At 37.6% G+C, this 20,396-nt stretch overlaps 1 protein-coding gene across 1 annotated transcript in view; it reads left to right on the forward strand.

Moving 5' to 3' along the window:
- The window catches only part of MTHFD1 (methylenetetrahydrofolate dehydrogenase, cyclohydrolase and formyltetrahydrofolate synthetase 1), a 67,351-nt gene extending 48,400 nt beyond the window's left edge, over window positions 1-18,951 (forward strand). Inside the window, exons 22-28 of the mRNA XM_083351047.1 lie at window positions 48-89; window positions 3,107-3,207; window positions 4,983-5,160; window positions 9,251-9,358; window positions 10,386-10,538; window positions 15,235-15,343; window positions 18,443-18,951. Coding sequence (XP_083207173.1) covers window positions 48-89; window positions 3,107-3,207; window positions 4,983-5,160; window positions 9,251-9,358; window positions 10,386-10,538; window positions 15,235-15,324 — 672 coding nt within the window. The 3' untranslated portion in view covers window positions 15,325-15,343; window positions 18,443-18,951. The remainder of the gene's footprint in view (window positions 1-47; window positions 90-3,106; window positions 3,208-4,982; window positions 5,161-9,250; window positions 9,359-10,385; window positions 10,539-15,234; window positions 15,344-18,442) is intronic.
- Window positions 18,952-20,396: the final 1,445 nt, after the last annotated feature.

Consider the following 20,396-nt stretch of genomic DNA (forward strand, 5'->3'; position numbering starts at 1 on the left):
AAGAATATCTTTTTGTTCCTTGATTGTCTTACTCTTATTCTTTACAGGTTATAGCTGGAGTCCCCTTGCCCAAAGAATATATTGTGGAGGTAATAATTGTGCTTTTGATTGTGTTTTGAATGTATATTTTATTTTTTAATTTATTTTTGTAGATTCTTGTCTTCAGATTCCTTCATTGTCAGGCATTATGTTACTATTTCCATAAACATAACAAATCAACCTTTTACATAGCTCCTTGCCAAAAAATAAAACCCAAAGCAATTTCGCCACTGTCCCTGTTGTTTTCTCTCTTTATCTCTGTCTCTGTCTCTCTGTATCTCAGTCTGTCTGTCTCTCTCTCTCTCTCTCTTTCTTTCTCTCTCTCTCTCTTACACACACACACAAAGATTCAGTTTGGTGTAGTAGTTAGGCCATCAGGCTAGAAACCAGGAGACCATGAGTTCTAGTCCCGCATTAGACATAAAGCCAGATGACTGACCTTGTACCAGTCATATCATGGCAAATTAATTAAGTGTGCAAACACAGAACTCATTATATAAATAGCATGGCTTTTCTGACTGGCCTTTGGAGACTAGCATCTATATTTTACTTCCCATCTGATCAATTCCAGGCAATTACCATGTTTCCCTGAAAATAAGACACAACCAGAAAATAAGCCCTAGCATGATATTTTTAGGACACTCAAATGTATAGTATACGACCCACCCCAAGATTAAGCCCCAGTTAAGATCATCAGCCTGACGGATGCATTTAATACCATATTTCCCTGAATATATGCCCTAACCGGAAAATAAGTCCTAATGCATCTTTTGGAGGAAAAATTAATATAAGACCTGATCATATTTTAGGAGAAACATGGTATTTACTTTAATTATTTGTTTTTTTTTTTAAAAAAAACTTACTGTTTTGATTTTATTTTTAAAGCATCTAGAGATGTGCAGTTGTGGTAGTATAAAAAGTTGAACAACTAATTGGTTCAATAAGGTATGGTTTACTGATATGAAATTATGGTTCAGAATTCTCTTATTTTGTAGTTTCCAGATCATCCTTAAATTACGCTGGTAATATCCAACAGCAAAAAATTTTCACAGGAGCTGCTTGTAACTTTGACAAACTGTTTCTTTTCTCTTCTCATTCTCCTGAAACCGGATTCAAGTTATCTATGAAAATTCATACCACTATAAACTATGGAGCACTATCAGTACTCCAGATTGATAGGTATCTGCTGCCTTTTCAGCTACGTAGATTTGCTTCCTGGCTTGAACTCATTATTAGCTTCATTTGTATAATAACTCTGTGATTTGGTCAGCATTTAAGTCTACTTTCCTTCCATCTAGCAGTTCAAGGTTTTGTTTTTCATGCTAATATCTGGGGTTTTTTGTAACCTCTTTACTGTTGTATTTGTGCCTTTAAAGTATTTGGAGAGGAATGAATTTCAAACAGCAGACTGAGAGCAAGGCTAAAGTTTTATCTCTCTAAGGATAACATTTTGAGCAGGGAAAAAGGCCACACAAACTAGGGTTTTTTGAAAATTGTGCCAGTGGCAGCATAAAAAAGTAAGGAGGCTCTGGGAAGTTTGACAGAGAAACTGGGGGAATACCTGAATAAAGAAGGCCTTCATTGCAAGCTTTGCCTCATGGGTATCACAGTAAGGAATAAACCTCTCCAATTAGAGATCTGCCAGGTTAGTTGAACTGGAGTTTCCACTGTTGTCAATGTAGAATTTCTTAGCTAGTATCTACAGGTAGGCCTTGACTTACCAACACAAATGAGCCAAAAATTTCTGTTGCTTTATGAGACCTTTGTTAAGTGAATTTTGCCCCATTTTATGGCCTTTCTTGCCACTGTTGTTAAGTGAATCACTTAAGTTGTTAAGTTACCAGCATGGCTTCCCCATTGATTTTGCTTGTCAGAAAGTCACAAAAGGGGATCCCATAACACTGGGACATCACAACTGTCACAAAGAAGAGTCAATTGCCAAGTGTCCAAATTTTTCTCATGTGACCATGGAGATGCTACAACAATCATATGTGTGAAAAATGGTCACTTTTTTCAGTTCTGTTGTAACTTTAAACAGTCACTAAGTAAGCTATTGAAAGTCGAGGACCATTTGTATAAGCACTTAGTGACTGTGGGAAACAGCAGTTGAAAATAGCAGGCCATGTAGGATAGCTATTCTACAAAGCACTATAAGGAGTTCATGGTACAGGCTATATGGATCCTGCTCCTAGCTGCCCCCAGAATCCCCTGATTTTTCCCCACTGATTTCTTGGAGGCATAATTTTCTGCTATTTTCCTCAATAAAAGCAAAGAACCCCTAAGAATTATGTCGAAATGTACTTGTTATGATGTTTCTCTTCATAGGAAGCCAAGTTATTATTCAAGGGCAGAAAAGGGTAAGAAATGGTAAGTCAGAAAAACTAAAGATGGAAAGGAAAAGAGGAGAATGGAATACAGCTAAATCTTGTTTATATTGAGAGCATTCACTATGCCTCTCCATACGGTTTTATCTTTGCAAAACCAGCCTTCTACCACATCTGTTTATAAAATAAATATAAGACAGAATAATTTTAAAACTGCTGAAGGCTTGTACAGGACAGTTTTTATGTGATTTTAAACATTTATTACATAAGCAGTACTCATCTGAAGATGCTTCTAGTTATTTTAAAAGAAACATCTTCAACAATCCATGTAAAATCTCCATCCTGGAAAAGCAAAGTCTCTTCAACAGAAACTTGGTGCCTTCTAGCTGAACATGGAAAATGGCCTTCACCTTTTCCCTCTTTGTACGATTCTTCTTCTTAAAATATGCTTTCTTTTTTTTCTTGTAATTCCTTAAATAAAACTACTTTGCAGTTGAATGCAAACATTATTTCATTAAAATTGATCCAACTTAGCCTGTTTATTTCTCTTCAGCCTGTCTTTTTTTCCTTTTTTTATTGTGAATCAAAAAGTGAAGTTTGTAAAATAATGTAGATTAACAAGACCTCTCCCCATTCCTTTTTCATTCCAGCTTTCTTTAACATTCAACAGTTGATTGCCAGGAGACACTTAGCATTTGTTCCTTCTCTGAACTAATCCCTTGGATTGTCTTTGTCATGTGCAGAATATTCCACTGCTGGAGAAAGGTTGTAGTAACCTACGCAAGCAAATCGAAAATGCCAGAATTTTTGGTGTTCCGGTAGTGGTGGCAGTCAATGCATTCAAGTAAGTACAACAAAGTCCATAGTTCAACAAAGTTCAAAGTCCACAGTTTCAGGTGAATGCCAGCTACCTATGCTCTTTGAAATATACTCAAACAAGAAAGGATTCAAGACATAAATTATTGGATAAAGCTAGAAAATTAAATTTGGTTTAATTAAATTTAATTAAGTTTGACTTAAATGTAAATTACAACAAATACATTTAACATGATTATTCTTCATCTATTCGATGATTTTGTCCTTTGTTCACATTAAAAGTATAATTCACTGGCAGCTTATGGAGATGCGCTCGGAAGTTCAACAACACAGGAAAATGGGGTGATAAAGCTAAGATAGAAAAGTTGGACTGTTACCACTCTCCACTGCAAGAGACAACAAGTTTCCTGCACGTCCTCATTTTTTTAAAAATTAATGCAGATAAAATATTAACATATGTTAGTCTTGGGCAAACACTACAAGTCTTTTCTAAGTATTGAGCCAGGAAACCTCAAAACTGAAGTGTTTCCCTCAGATCAGATCTTCAGAAACCTGGTTCACACATATAGATAGGTTGAGTGGGAGCTGATTTGAAATGTGGTAAATATTCACATGTTGGATCATTTCTAGGGATAAATAAAATATCTCCCCTACCTCCTCCTAAGCCATCTGTTGGTTCTTCTTGCATGTGTTTTTGTGTTCTTTGTATACAAATGTAATATTCTCATTTTGGAATTTGTCTCTGGTGCATGAGCTCTCAGTGTGTATATAAATAAAAAGTAATATATCATAGATAATAAATAAAAATATAAATAATCCTAAATATAATAAAGTACAATAAAATAAAATAGGTTCTTTGGAACAAATGAATGAGGTAAATCTGGAAACTATAACAAAAAGACTACAACTGTACTTTATCAAGATAAGGTAAGGTAAAGGTTCCCCCGCACATGCGTGCTAGTCATTTCCAACTCTAGGGGCCGGTGCTTATCTCCGTTTCAAAGCCGAAGAGCCAGCGCTTGTCCAAGGACGTCTCCATGGTCATGTGGCCGGCATGACTAGATGCCAAAGGCGCACGGAACGCTGTTACCTTCCCACCGTAGTGGTCCCTATTTTTCTACTTCAATTTTTACGTGCTTTCAAACTGCTAGGTTGGCAGAAGCTGGGACGAGTAACAGGCGCTCACTCTGTTACATGGCACTCGGGATTCAACCCGCCAAACTGCCGACCTTCTGATCGACAAGCTCAGCATCCTAACCCACTGAGCCACCGCGTCCCTACTTTATCAAGATAGGCTCCAATAAAATCTTGCAAATTTATCTGTAGCTTCCCCCCCTTTTTTTTTTTTACTAAGTCTGAGTCTCTTTCTTGTGCTGTACTTTCCTGCTTAACATATGTTTCTGCTGCATTTGTTATTGTCTGAATGGCTTCTGCCACATTATCTCCACGGCTCTCTACAGAAGTACACAATTCCTGTATAGCCACCTCGTCTATCTTTTGGGCTCGGTGCCTGAGGAAGAACCAGGGTCTTCTTAAAGGACAACAGTGACAGGCCAGCTGAATGTTAATGATGAATCAGCTATAGTTAGCTTTAACCATAATCATCATAATTTCAAAACTAACCATGGCTGGCAGTAACTTTAGTCCTTATATGCTACTGAAGTTCAGTAATGCTGAAACTGGAGATTCGCTCTGTACAGCATAGGAGGCAGGTCTTTTCCAGTAGCTAATGAAACATTTGGAAGGTTAAGTATTGGTATATTGGCACTCTAATAAAAAGCCTGGTAATGTTTGACTTTGCAGATCAGATACAGAGGCAGAACTACAGCTGGTCATCCGGTTGGCTAAGGAAGCTGGTGCTTTTGATGCTGTCAAATGCACCCACTGGGCTGATGGGGGTAAAGGAGCTGTGGCATTAGCAGAAGCAGTGCAGAGGGCATCACAGGTCCCAAGCCATTTCCAGTTCTTGTATGATGTGGAGGTAAGGCTTTGTTTTGAATGTTATATCTTTTTAGGGGAAATGAAATGCTAAGGAACGAAATGCAAAACGAATAGATGGAAACTAGAACTTGTTATCTAACTTTGTATAAAAAGGAATAGGTAAGCTATGAGATTCACCACCTCTGGAGGCAGGTTGTTCCACTGGTTGACAGTTAGAACAATTAACCAGTGGAACAACCTGCCTCCAGAGGTGGTGAATGCTCCAACACTGGAGGTTTTTAAGAAGAGACTGGACAGTCATTTGCCTGAAATGGTATAAGGTTTCCTGCCTGAGCAGGGGGTTGGACTAGATGACCTCCAAGGTCCCTTCCAACTTATTATTATTATTATTATTATTATTGTTGTTGTTGTTGTTGTTGTTGTTGTTGTTGTTATGGATTGACTGGCTCATTGTATTAATGCATAGAAGCATACACAACTCAGCATTTCAAAGGAAGACACTTTTTTATCAATGGTTTACAATATGGAGAAAATGACAATACAGTAATAGAAGGAGATCTTTTTTTTCTTTCCTACCTTCAGGGCTGGATGTCATTTTAAATGTATCATTTCAAGGAATTACAGCAGTTGGCAGAAATCAGTGTTTTTGCCTTAAGATTATTCTGCTCTACAGTAACCGTCACTAAAAGATTTGACCTTCAGCTGGAGTCAACTTTGAGTCCAAAATCATAATGAAGGTTAAGGATAATGTGACAATCCTATTAAAAATAAGATTGTGAATAGCAAAAGAAATTTGAGGATCATAGCTTAAAAACTGAAAGATTGAAATAGGTTAATAGATGCTGGAAAAATTTAGCTGGGGAAAAATTTGGATGAAGATGACTCCCTGGGGGGAAGTCTTTTTGCTTATCTAGGTTGTACAGTGTCCTATTTCTATTTGCTGGGCTCCTCTGGAAAGAAATGCAGTATTCTAAATAAATAATTTCAGAAAGTGAAGAATCTTGGATAATGAGCAGAGTATTGGGATTATGACAACAGAATCAGATATGCAGCATTATCGCAGCTGGTTACAGAAATATATGACTTGGCTTCCAGGGGGATTATTAGCTGAACCAGATTTACAAATGCAGACAAATATCATGGCTTTCTTCAACTAAATCTAATTCAGGTTTCGTGATTTTTGACTCAGCAGCACAATCAAATTATTGTCCAACATCCTCTGCAGCTGTTCTCAGTAGCCAGAACTTGATTTTTATGTTCAAGAGAAAATAATATAGTTTTAAAACTTAGTGTCTTTATGATGGGTGACGTGAAAGAATAGTTAAATTCATTAGAAACCGAGCTGTTTTAACTCTCATTAAGTTTCTGCCCACATTTTTTCTTTCTTACCAGCACTGAATTTTAGCATCCTGCACAAATTTGAAACTTTCTTGTCATTCCTGTCAAGTTTCTTGATATTTCCTCTTCTTTTATGGAGTATTTTAAGAGTCCTATTTGATGGGAAAGCATAAAGAGTTATAATTCTAAAATGCTATGTCTTGTTGTGACTTATAATTGTATGAAGCTACATTTTACATGTAGTCTTCTGTGTGATTTAGAAGTTTCATCAAAATGACAAAAGTTCTTTCCCTTTCCTATGTGCATGCAACATGACCTGTGTATAAAACTTATGTATCTGACAATATACATTGATTATTTCCCACCCTTCAGGAAAAAAGCGATCTCAATATGTATGGAGAATTGCCATTACTTAGTAACAAATTAATAATAATAATAATAATAATAATAATAACAACAACAACAACAACTTTATTGTCACTTTGAATGTGCATCAATTGGCATACATCAAAATGAAATTTCATTGCATACAGCTCTCAAAGGGTCACCACCTCTGATATACACTCCTAGTTCATGGCCAGCTCAAGTTTCAGATCATCCATTTTAGTCTCTAGGGAGCGACAGATGGCAAACAGGAAACAGATGGAAACAGAGCTCCATGTGGATTAGCCCTCAAATTAGCTTGTATTCCTGCATGACAACCTCCTCACCTCCTTTCCTTTTTCTGATCCTGTCTCTTCCACCTTTTCCTTAAATGGGAATCATTCCTTTTCGCCCCTGGAGCACGCTGCCACCACCTCTAACTCCTCCAAAAGCCTCTGTCTCTCTTCCTCTGGGCCTGCGACAGCCTCATCCAGTTCCTTTGCTCCATAAGCCCCAGGACCTCTCCTCCTCTGCCTCCTTTGGAAACAGCCCTGATTTGCAATAGAATCCATCGCTGGATCAGCAGTCAGATCTTGCTGCCGGCAGAACAATTTCAAACAGCGCAAGTGACTTTTAATGGTCTCACCAACAGTTACAAAATAGCTAAAAACTCACCATACCAGCAAAGATTGTTTTGTCGTATGTTACCTTAGTTCCACCACGTTGCTCAAAAAAATTAAAACCTTCCCAATTATGTGGCCTATATCCCTTATATCCCTCCCAAAACTTTTCATCTTCGAGAGCCAATGCAGCCACAGCTGATCCAGGCACCGCCATTTTAGCTGCTTGCTAAAATGTAGAGAAACCAATCACAGAGGCCCTGGGGAGGAGATATTAATTTCATCTTTCCTCCCAGAGTCTATGTGATTCTTAGCTCCGCTTTTGTACTAAACTATGTTTTTTTAAACTACAGATTGTGAATAAGCTACACTAAGTCATAACCAGTACATCATGTTAGAGCTTTGACTCTTGCTCAGTCAGGAAGAGAAAGCACATACATGTGTCATGCTTTCATGGGTTTAATGTGGTAATTGTCAGCACTCAGTAATGCTGCCAATTGGTTGTGCAGGAATCAGTGTAATACAGCAATGATACCCTTCTCTGCTAAAGTAGCAACACTTCCTCCATGCAAAATATATTGATGCGGAAACAGTCTGATAGCAGAGAACATTTGTAGCTCAGAGTTAACTGTGGGGTCCTTAGTACTCTCTGAGCTTGGTTATTTTCTTGTAGACATTTTATTATCCAACTAGATAACTTTGTCAGTGCTAGAAGGAAGTGGGGTTTGCTCTCTGTATATATTAGTGGCTTTTCCAGTCAGTATAGGTGGGAATGTTCTTGATTAGATTGTTGTTTATTGTTAGGCTATTGTTTACTGTTAACTTGCTTTTTTATTATCTTTTTTGAATGGTATGTAGATATTTATCTCTATGTGCCTATTGATGGGTAATTTGTCTGAATGCCAGGCTTCCAGGAAGAGTGGGGCAGTGAAAAAACCAAAGCAAGCTGGGGGACTCCATTGTGTGTGCTTCAAACATGTCACTCCTCTTACAACAACTTATGCCTATATAATTCACCTATCATGTTAAATCATAGTTGATGGTGATTGAGTGTGATGTCTGAACCAAGTCATAGCTACTTATTCCCAGTAAGCCATAATGTTTGTTTGATTTTGGTTGAGTGTGATATTTCAGCCTAGTCTGTCTATAGCTACGGGGGTAAAGGCAGTTTCTAATAAATATGGGAATGCAATAGTGGTGAATATCTGTAGCTTAGGTGTAGGATGAGGCTGAAGTTTCATTCTCTGAGTTTGTGGGTTAGTTTCTGAATGTTTCATTACCACACTAGGTAACATCTTCAGCGGAGTGGAGTTCAACTGTAGGAGTGGCCATATGGGCTTCAGCCTCTATAACATCCATATTATGTATATGCAGAATACACTCTGCTAAAAGAAAGATTTTGTGAAGTGGCATCAGGTTTTCCTTGTAATTTGTATTACATTTTCTCTGAACAAATACCTAGAAATAGCTGTTTCTGGACTGGTATACTTTGCACTAGACTAAATGATTTTCCCAAGCCAGTGACCCCTGGTTGTGTTGAGATTTTCACATTGATTTAGGAGTTTGGGAACTGCAAAACCCAACATATGCAGGTAGTACCAGAATGGGGGATTCTGGCCAAGACTGTCTGTTTCTAAAGGCTGAAAAATGGATAGCTTCCCATTTTCCTGTTACAATTATATTGCAGTACATTTTCTGATGAAAAAAAGATGCTTGATGAAACTGCAGTGAAAGGTGTCTTAATTCAGTATGTTGTGAAAATAGGAAAAACTCTGCCTGACATGTTTTCTTCTTTTTTTGTGTTCCTAGCTTCCAGTTTTAGAGAAGATCAGAATTATTGCACAGAAGATCTATGGGGCAAATGACATTGAACTGCTGCCAGAAGCTGAGCTGAAAATTATTCAATATACCAAACAGGTACACCTGCAGGCATCCTATGTCTGGGCTAAATTTAATGTATCTTCTGATCTTATCTGAGTATGCAGGCAGAATTGGGCATAACTACATTTTTAAGAAGTAAAACTAGTGTAAAATTCTTTAGCAAATTTTCTGTTTGGAAGAGAAGACTTCTTTCAGCATTTTGACATGGCTTTAATATGACACTTTCTTGCCCTATTTTTTTAATACAGCATTTCTTAATACAAAATTCTGGGAGAAATTCTTTTGGTTAATTATTTATGTATTACATATATCACACAAACAATTTTAGGTGAATTCATAGGAAAGCATTCTTTCTATGTGTATACAATTTCTTATGGGTCCATTTAAAATACATTTTGTACTTTTCAAATTTGGCAGTTTCACTATACATTTAGTTTACTGGCTATCCCAGAGTGTGTGAAGGGTCCCATTTCTTGCTTATATTGACATCTATGATGACATTTTTTTTCCTGGCTGCCATATATATTTAATTCTGATCTATCTAGAAAATGTACCATGGGTACATCTATACCAGGGGTGTGAAACTGCCGGCCCGCGGGCCAGACGTGTCGCGACGAAACCGCGCCCACTCCATTGCCGGCAATGGGGGAAAAGCTCCAATACATCGCGCGACGTCACGTGACATCGCGAGTTTGACATGTCTGATCTATACTATTAAATGGGGACAAACAATCCCGAAATGAAAGATTAAGAGTAGATCTGTGTCACTTCCTTTACCCTTCAGATAAATTGGAAGTACAACTTCAAAATGTCTACTCAATATTGTTTCTTTAATGTTAAAACTAAAGACTCTTGATCGTTAGAAAAGAGATGCATGTGATTGACAGAGATAATCTAACAGATTCAGATGAATCAACTTGTGATACAGTTGATCTGCTTAAACAAAGAAAAGTTAGAGCCAAATAAATTTGACTTTGTATAATTTGGTAACTTTCTTCTGGCACACTTTTCAAGTGATGTACTTTCTTTTGCAATCATTGACTTTTCTATGTTTGCCATCTAGGGATTTGGAAACCTGCCCATCTGCATGGCTAAAACCCATTTATCATTGTCTCATGACCCAGAGCAGAAAGGCGTGCCTACTGGATTCATTTTACCCATAAGAGATGTCCGAGCCAGCGTGGGTGCAGGATTCCTTTATCCCTTAGTAGGAACAGTAAGTGTCACAGTTTGGAAGTCTTGAATTAATATAAGTTGGATCCTATTGGGTTAGTATAGGGTTATTTGGCTTCAAGCTCCCTCTATTAAAAAAAATCTGCATGCAATTCCATACAATTACTCATATTAATTATAAACTAATATTTCAGGTCCAATAGGCAGTTTGGTACGTGTAGGAACCATGTTGACCACCTCTGAAATAAAGGGCATTTATTTGCTAACTTTTTATACATTGACTTGCTTTTGGAGTGTGTTCCTTATGATTAAGAAACTCTTTCTTTCCTTCAGCATGTTCTGTATGATTTTTAAAAATAGATCTCTACTAAGCACAGTTCTGCTGTAACATTTCTGAATCTAGATCAGCTTCTCATATGTTATGGGGACTATCACTGGCTTAGGGTCAAGAAAAGAAGGGAAGGAAGGAGTGGAAAAAGAAACATGTTTTCTTTCCAAGTTATATTTTTCAGCCCCCAAAAATGTTCTATGATATTAATAGAAAAGCACATATTGTAGCAATGTTTAGAGAAGTAAAACATTTTGCCTTGTGTATGCATCTTCAGATTTGAATGATTTGAGTTTTAATTGAGCCTTGAGTCTTCTTTACAAGTCAATCCATAGTACTAGCTGATTTTTTTTAACCTTACCTATGGGACAAAATGATAATAAACAAGGTCAAGAATTTAAGAAGCAGATTACTTGACAAAATCATACTGCTTATGCTAATGAAAAGATAAGCTGGAGCTCAGTAATACAAAGTCCCATATGCAGTTAAAGCAGAAGTGACTAATCTACAGGCTACATGTAGTCCTCAACCCTTTTTGTATTTGTGCGTTTGTGGCCTTGAGAGTTCATCAGAATGTATTTATTTATTTGATGCCTTCTTGTCAGTGTTGACTCCTGGAATCTGCCTGGACAAATCCCTGCAGTTTTCTTGTCAAGGTTTTTTGGAAGTGGTTTGCCATTGCCTGATTCCTAGGGCTGAGAGAGTATGACTGGACCAAGGCTGCCCAGTTGGTTTTGTGACTAGTGTAACACTAGAAGTCACAATCTGTCAGTTTCTAGTCGGCTACCTTAACTACTACCCCAGACTGACCATATCTTCTGCCAATATTCAGAGGAGTCTTTGGGTGAAAAGAATATGTGTGCTGGAGCAAAGGACTGCTCCCCTTCTATCCAGAAACCTACTGCCCTTTGGAAGTAAAATGGACCATACAGTAATGGCAGAGATCCTATAAAGTTCAAAAATGCCACACAAGGGTTTCCTCTCGCTACTGTTCTGTTCCAGCCTACGACTGGCCCTGTTTGAATGTCAGGGACAACCCCTTTTTATAGTCAACAGGCTGGAAAAACCCAACCAAATTTATTTACAAAGAAATCAAAGTTCAAACAAGAGTTAAAACAGTAATAACAGACCAGGACTCTAGCAGAAGATCTTCAAACGGTTGCCTTCAGCAACCAGCACTTCCCACACCTTCCCCTTTTATCAGCAGTCCCAAGGCGTGGCTTCTCATTGCCTTCTTCTCCTCTCACCGAGTTGCCTCATTGCCTTTCTCTGTTCTACTCTGCTGGATTGCCTCTTGCTCTTAGCGTCCCTGAATAGATCCAGCTGTGAATCATCTACGTCCAATACCTCATGCTCACACGGCTGAGTGTGATGAGGAACATGATGGGAGGGGCCAGGCTGAGAGTCCTGCAGTGCATCAGAGCCTCCCTCTGACACCAAAGACTCTCCAAACCCCTCCTCCTCCTCCTCTTCAAAATCATCAGACTCAGCTGCCGGTATCACAGGCTGACGCTGAATCACAACAGCTACTTTCTCTTAGATACAAAAGAACCCAAGTACCCAGGCCCTCACCATGATACCCTATAGAAGGTTGTTGGTTCCACTTTGGAAGTCCCTGGGGGCAGTTAAAGAAGAATGCTAGCACATCCAAAAGATATAGAACGAGTTTGTAATCTTGCCAAGATCCAAATTCAGGGGAAGATGTAGGTAGTTCTCAACTCAGACCACAACTGGGACCAGAATTTCCATTGCTAAGCAAGGCAGTTGTTTACCAAGTCATGCCTGACTTTATTACCATTTTTGCTCCGGTTGTTTAAATGAATTACTTAACAATTGTGAAGTGAATCATGTGGTCATTAAGGAAATCCAGCTTTCCCCCATTGAGTTTTCTTCTCGGAAGCTGACTGGGAAGGTTGCAAATGATGACCACAGGTTACCAAGACTCTACAACCATCGTAAATACAGGCTAGTTGGCCACAGCCTGAACATTGAACATCTGACCATAGGGATGTTATGACCAATTGTAAGATAATTTTTTCAATGCCATTGTAACTTTGAACGATTGCTGAACATGTTAAAGGTCTGTGCAATTATAATACAAGGAGCCCTAGTGTGTTTTCCTACATAAATCTTTTGCTTGCAAGATGACACCTTCTACTGTATGCCCAGCTCTTTCTCTTAAAAAGCTAAACTAGGAAGGAGATTCAGTATTTTTACCCTATATTACTTTTTCTAGAAACCTATCCAGTTATTTGAAATCCAAGATGGGATACTTATTTCCATTTTTCATTGGATCAAGAAAGACATTTTAGACACTGGGCGCTGTCTAACAAAATGAAATTCAATGGTGAAAAAAGTAAGGTTCTACATTTAGGCAGGAAAAATCAAATGCACAGGTATAGTATAGGTGGTACCTTTCTCAATAGTAGTAACTGTGAGAGGGATCTCGGAGTCCTAGTGGACAACCACTTCAATATGAGCCTGCAGTGTGCTGCAGCTGCCAAAAAAGTCAACACAGTGCTAGGCTGCATTAACAGAAGGATAGAATCAAGATCACGTGATGTACTAATACCACTTTACACTGCCTTGATAAGGCCACACCTGGAATACTGCATCCAGTTTTGGTCACCATGATGCAAAAAAGATGTTGAGACTCTAGAAAGAGAACAGAGAAGAGCAACAAAGATGATTGGGGGACTGGAGGCTAAAACATATAGGGAACAGTTGCTGGAATTGGGTATGTGTAGTTTAACGAAGAGAAGGGTGAGGGGTGACATGATAGCAGTGTTCCAATATCTCAGGGGCTGCCACAAAGAGAATAGTCAAGCTATTCTCCAAAGCACCTGAAGGCAGGACAAGAAGCAATGGATGGAAACTAGTCAAGGAGAGAAGCAACCTAGAACTAAGTAGAAACTTCCTGACAGTTAGAACAATTAACCAGTGGAACAACCTGCCTCCAGAAGTAGTGAATGCTCCAACACTGGAAGTATTTAAGAAGAAACTGGACAGCCATTTGTCTGAAATGATATAGGGTTTCCTGCCTGAGCAGGGGGTTGGACTAGATGACCTCCAAGGTCCCTTCCAACTTCTTGTTGTTGTTATTGCTATTGCTACTATTGCTATTATTATTATTATTATTATTATTATTATTATTATTATTATTATTATTATTATTACTATTGACTTACTGAGGCAGCAGTTTTGTAAACATGATTTTAAGAGCCATCAGGTCTTTGTACAGGTAGTCCTCGACTTAAAAACCATTCCGTAGCGATCGTTCAAAGTTACAAGTTTAATGAAATGTTTAGTTGAGATAGAGCAAAGGTATCTTGAAGATAAAAGTTTTTTTCTTGTTGAAAGGATTAAGTAATCCTTCTCAGTATAGTCTGGAAGTTGTAAATCCAAAAAAAAAAAAGATTTATGTGGAGGTTTTGTTTGTTTTGCTTCTTTTTATACCTGTTTATTATCTTCAATAAATAGTTAGGTCATTTGTCTGCCTAGTTTGTGAGCATGTTACAGCAACTTCTCATAGATTTATAGCCCTCTCAGTGACACATGCTGCTGCTGAGGTCCACAGCAGTGATCATCCCAACCTTCTGTTAACTAGCACGTTGGCAGCCTGCAAAAGTATCATTCAGAATTCGAGTTTCAAAATCCTGGCTTTTGTGGTCCTGTAAATGGAATTCTGGAAATGATACATCTAGATTCTGGTGGACACAAAAAAACTCAGGGTGGGAATAAAAGGTATTCCCAACATACCCCTAGATTGCATTTACCACATTTGTCTTCATAGTCAGAGGACTTGACCAAAAGCCAAAATTACTAAACATAGATTATTTAAAATGAATTCTTATGCTGTTGTAAGAGGAAGTAAGAACAGTTTTTTTAAGATGTAATGAGCAGGAGTAATAGAACTAATCAATTCAGATTTCTCACTTGAGGCACAAATAACCAGGCTCAAATTATCATATTTTGTACCCATTATGCAAAGACCTAGCTCTCTAGAAAAGGCTCTAACATTAGGAAAAGTGGAAAGAAAGAGAAAAGGACGACCAGTAGCAACTTTTCAGAACAAACCCAATTGCAGTTTGACTAGTGAACCCAGCCTTCCCTGGAAAGTTTCTCACTAGTTGGTGGATGGTGCTAATAAAACTTACACCTTTTTTTTGGTGCACCAAAGCAAATTATGATGTCATGATGAAATAACTGCATGGACATAGATGTGCATTTGTGTGGATAACATTTTCCAAATGCATTTGAATACCAAATCAAAGATGGGCTACCTTTTCAGAATAAAACAAGGATTCCAGGGAGCTCAAGGTACAAGCCAGCAAGGAAATGTTTCAATTCTTTGCCCCATGACTAAGTACTTTTGGAATATGTATTTCGGACCAGTTGTTTTTCATTCCAGATGAGCACAATGCCAGGACTTCCTACCAGGCCTTGTTTCTATGACATTGATCTGGATCCTGTGACTGGAGAAGTAAATGGACTGTTCTAAGACAAATCAACAACCCAAAGTGAGTATTTGAGAACATCAGTATATGCTGCTTTACTCTGTGAGTTCCCAGGATTTTGAGAGGATTTGGCTTGATGGGTGCTTTCATAAAACAACTGCCACAGCTAATCATCAGACAGTCATTTATCAAAAAGGAATCAGTGATCTGTACTACATTGTCTTTTGGGATGAGTGCAGACAGATGGATACGCAAACAAAATACAAAGCTGTAGCTATCCCACAAATGAAGGCAAACACATTATGGTAAGAGAAATGTTCCCTGAGGATGGTCTCCAACAGAAGTATTAAAAGCTCAGAAGACTAAATCTCTGGTCCCGGTGATTGAGCTAAATTGGATCCTTTAGCTATTCCCTCATTTTGTTTCCAAGGATGGCGATGAGGTCAATGTGGGGGTCCAGAGGGTTGCTGGACATTACTGTTAAGTTTGAAGTTAACATTTCATACCAAGTTCCTTCGGTTTCTCTTCACTAGCCTTGTTTTCTAGTTTGATTATCATCCTTCTTGCCCTTCAGTTTCAGTTTTTTTCTGACTCCTTAAGAATTGAGCATTCTGTAAATTTTATCCTCTTTCTATAGTTTTAATTTTGTCTTCTAAGTTAAGTATTTTATTCAAGTCATTACTACTGAAAAGAAGATGTTCTAAGGCAGGGGTCTTCAAACTTGGCCCTTTTATGACTTGTGGACTTCAATTCCCAGAATTCCTCAGCCAGAGTGCCTGGCTGAGGAATTCTGGGAGTTGAAGTCCTCAAGTCATAAAAGGGCCAAGTTTGAAGACCCCTGTTCTAAGGACTGAATTTTTTTCTTGGCATCCAACTTTGTCTCCAATCTGATGAAGCCAAACTGGCCGAGTATGAGTTATAGTGAACACTGCCTGAATATAAATATAAATATGTATCTATTAAACTATTATGCCATCCAGCCCACATTTAACTAACCTGCTGGTCATTAACTGCTTTACGACAATCCAGATGTACTATGTCCAGGGTAGTCTTATAATTTCTTAAGGTTAATTCTTAAAAAAAGATACACATTGATATTGCAAAACGTGTTCTTGACAAATCCATGTTTTTATGGGGTTTGCATATCCATCTTTTTATGATCTGCTCTAAAATCTGTTTAAATATTGATGTAGGTGGACTTGTTTGTAGTTTACTGTCGCTTTTTTTCCTCTCTTTTTGAACATCGGGCTGACATTTGTTCTGCTCCAGTCATCTGTCACTCCATCAGTAAGATTTCTGAAAAGGCTTCATTCAGACCATGATTTTGTTCTTTCCGTGTTCTAGGATGCACTTTATTTTTCCCTGGAGATCATGTTTCTGTCAGACATGAACATCAGTGCTGCCATTCAGATTTTCCCAGTTTCTCAGTGGAATACATTTTTGCTAGGGTGGCAGTGTGTGTGTGGGGGGGACTTGGGGTCAAAAACGACTGAACCAAAATAGTTCTTCCTTTTCTTCGTTATCTCTTAGCATCTTATCTTCCCTGAACAGTTTGATATATTGATTCTTTTCTTTTCCTTTTACTTAGAATATATCCAAATACACCTTTTACAATTATTCCTACCATTCTCCACTAATGTCAGTGAATTCTTGAGTTTTTACTTTCTGCGGTCTCAGGCTGCCTACTTCTGTACTTCCTTTGTGATTTTGTTCCTCTTTCCATTTCCTATTATGTATTCTTTTTTTCAGGCCCTCATTAGTTGTTTTGTGTAGCCACATTAATTAGAATCATTTGCAATATTTGCTGTTAGTATCCCCTTTTTTTAGGAATTTGCATCCCCCCCCTGAGTTCTTTTTCTCATCAGCTTCTGCTGATGTGGAATGTTACTTAACATTGTTCTGCATTTATTAAAAATAGTTTTTTTAAGTCCAGGGTACATTTATTTATTTATTTTATTTTAATTCCATTTATATCCCGCCCTTCTCCGAAGACTCAGGGCGGCTTACAAGCTTAGCAGTAGCCTTCATTCTATGTATATGCCTGCTTATTAGGGCTTTCACACACACCCCAAGCGGCATTATTACAAAGTCAGCTTAATTGCCCCCAACAATCTGGGTCCTCATTTTACCTACCTCGGAAGGATGGAAGGCTGAGTCAACCTTGAGCCTGGTGGGATGCGAACCTGCACTAATTGCAGGCAGCTGGTGTTACTTAAGGAGGCATTATTAGCCCACTGCTCCACCAAGGCTTGTTTATCTACATGTTTATCTACATGTTTATCTACATGTTTATCTCCTCTCGATTTTTGTTTCTACTAGATGTTCAAGCATCAGGGTCACCCTTCCAATATCCCTGCTTCTTCCATTTCCTCAGCTAAGGGTTTTCTATTTGCCAGTATCAAATCAAGACTAGCTCATCCTCCCATGCATTCCCCCAAGTTTTGAAAGAAAGTATGTCAGGAATTTCTGGAAGGACTATGCTTGCCAAAAATTTATCTCTAAACATACCGGTATGTCAGGATAAGCAGAGCTGGTAAGTTAGTTCAGCAGTAAAAGTAGCTTGAACAATGTGAAGAATTATTATTTTATCGTGGAAAAGAAAATTTATATTGCATTTTGGGCAGTATCACACATCACTGAGCTTTGGTGACACTTGTTCAAGAAAAAGCATGTGATTTCCCTTTTTTATTTTCAGTGAGAAAGTTACAGAAAATTAAATATTCAGTCTTCATTTAGATCTAACCACATTCAAAACCACTTTTCAATCTGGCTTCTTTCAATGAAACACTGGAGGAAAAACATGGGAACTTTCAGCCATACCAATTCCATAGAAGTAAAAATATGAGCTTTGGCTATTAAAAGTTTGTGTAGCTCCATTATCATGATATGTTGGTAATCTTTTCTTTGATATTCACTGTTTTAAGATATGAGGTATCAATCAATGTGGATCCTCCAAGTTTTATATTAAGGGAGACATGAGATAATTTGTGGACAACATATGTGGAAATATTTTCCTTTTTTATTTCCAGATGTTGAATAAATTATGTTATCATTAAGTTATATAGCATAACATATTATAAGGTGGCTCTTTATTTTGTATGATTCATTTATTATGACTTCCAGTTTTGTTGCACAAATAACTTAATTTGTTTTCTTTTGCAGATATTGGGGAGATATTGTTTTGACAAAAGTTGAATAAGATCTCCGTGGTTCCTAGAAGTCTTTGGAAACAATATAAACTCTTATTTTTTAAAAACACATCTTAATATTGTAATTTTAAAAGGTGGTATGCTTTTTAGTTGTGGCAAATGAAAGTCTATATTTTTAACACTGACACTTTTTAAAAGATATTCACAGCACGGGCCTATATTTGTTATTAAAAAAAATGTATGTTTTAACTTCGGATCCAACCTGATTAAATAAATTTTAATTATAAATTGTGCAACATTTAGTAAGTGTATTATATTTACACTTGAGTAAATGACTAAACAAAACAAAAACTTAATTTTAGATGTTACATAAGTAATGCAACAGGCACTATCACAGAATATATATTCATGTATCTTGCTGTATTAGGATAAAATCTAAAGTTAATCCTCCTTTGAATCTATGCACTGAAGTACGCAAACTTGTCCCATCATTTTTAATAGCTTTAACCTAAGTAGGTCCAAGACTGGATTTCTCACAAAGACAGTAAACTATCTTCAGGTTTTCAATATATTTTTGTTTAAAAATATTTTGTTCTGTTTAAAATCTAGTCAGTTAATGAAAGCAGTTTTCCTGATCAAATACTTGAATTTCAAGTTAAGTAATTAATCAGTATATCTTTCTATTTTAGTTTATCTTCCATACCAATTTCTATTTTTAAAAGTTAATCAAACAAATTTGACCATTTTAATGCTTAATTTGGGTAGTGTTATATGAGCCTTTCAGGAGAAGATATCTCCTCTCTTTGCTATTTACAAAAAAAAATCCCTTTTTATCCTTCTGTCATCCTTCCTGAGATTTTTCCTATTTATTCATAATTGAAATTTGCATAGCCAACACTTTAGAAGATAGGCTCAAGATCCAGAAGGGCCCTATCCAACAAAATGCAATTCAGTGGTGAGAAAAGTAAGGCTTTACACTTACGGAAGAAAAATCAAATGTACAAGTATAGAATAAGTAGTACCTGGCTCAGAAGCAGTAACTGTGAGAGGGATTTAGGAGTCCTAGTGGTCAACCACTTAAATATGAACCAGCAGTGTCCTGCAGCTACCAAAAAAGCCAATGAAGAAGTCTTAGGCTATAACAACAGAGGTATAGTATCAAGATCATGTGAAGTATTGGTACCACTTTATACTGTTTTGATAAGACCATACTTGGAGTACTGTGTCCATTTTTGGTCACTATGATACAAATAAACCCTACAAAGAGTGCAGAGAAGAGTAACAAGGATGATTAGAGGGCTGGAGGCTAAAACATATGGTAAACAGTTATTGGAACTGAGTATGCCTAGTCTAACAAAGAGCAAGACTAGGGATGACATGATACCAGTCTTTCAATATCTAAGGAGCAATTACAAAGAGGGGGATCCACCTATTCTCCAAAGCATCTGAAGGCAAGATCAGAAATAATGAATGAAAGCTTATCAAAGAGCTATCCAACCTAGAACTAAGAAAAAATTTCTTGACAGTACAATTAGTCAGTGGAATGGCTTGCCTTGAGAAGTTGTGGATGCTCCACCACTGGAGGTCTATAAGAAGAGATTGGACAATCATTGTCTGGAATGATATAGGTTCTACTGCTTGAGCAAGAGGTTGGACTAGAAGACCTCCAAGGTTTCTTCCGACTATTATTCTGTTATCTCAGCACTGATTATGAGCAGCATACAAAGTAACAATCAAGCACAATACATAAAACCCAAACAAAAAGCAAGGGGAACAACACATAGCATAGCCAATACAGAAAGTACGCTCCAAGTGGATACATCCTGACCCATCCCAGAGTTTGGGGAAACAGACAGGTCTTCAAGGATTGTTTAAGGAATTGCAGGGTCAGTACAGTTTTAACTGCCATGCAGATGGTATTCCAGGGGGTAGGGACAGAAGGGTATGATCAGACATCAGATGATGAT

The sequence above is a fragment of the Vipera ursinii genome (assembly GCF_947247035.1).
Source record: "Vipera ursinii genome assembly, chromosome: 1".
Taxonomy (NCBI): Eukaryota; Metazoa; Chordata; class Lepidosauria; order Squamata; family Viperidae; genus Vipera; species Vipera ursinii.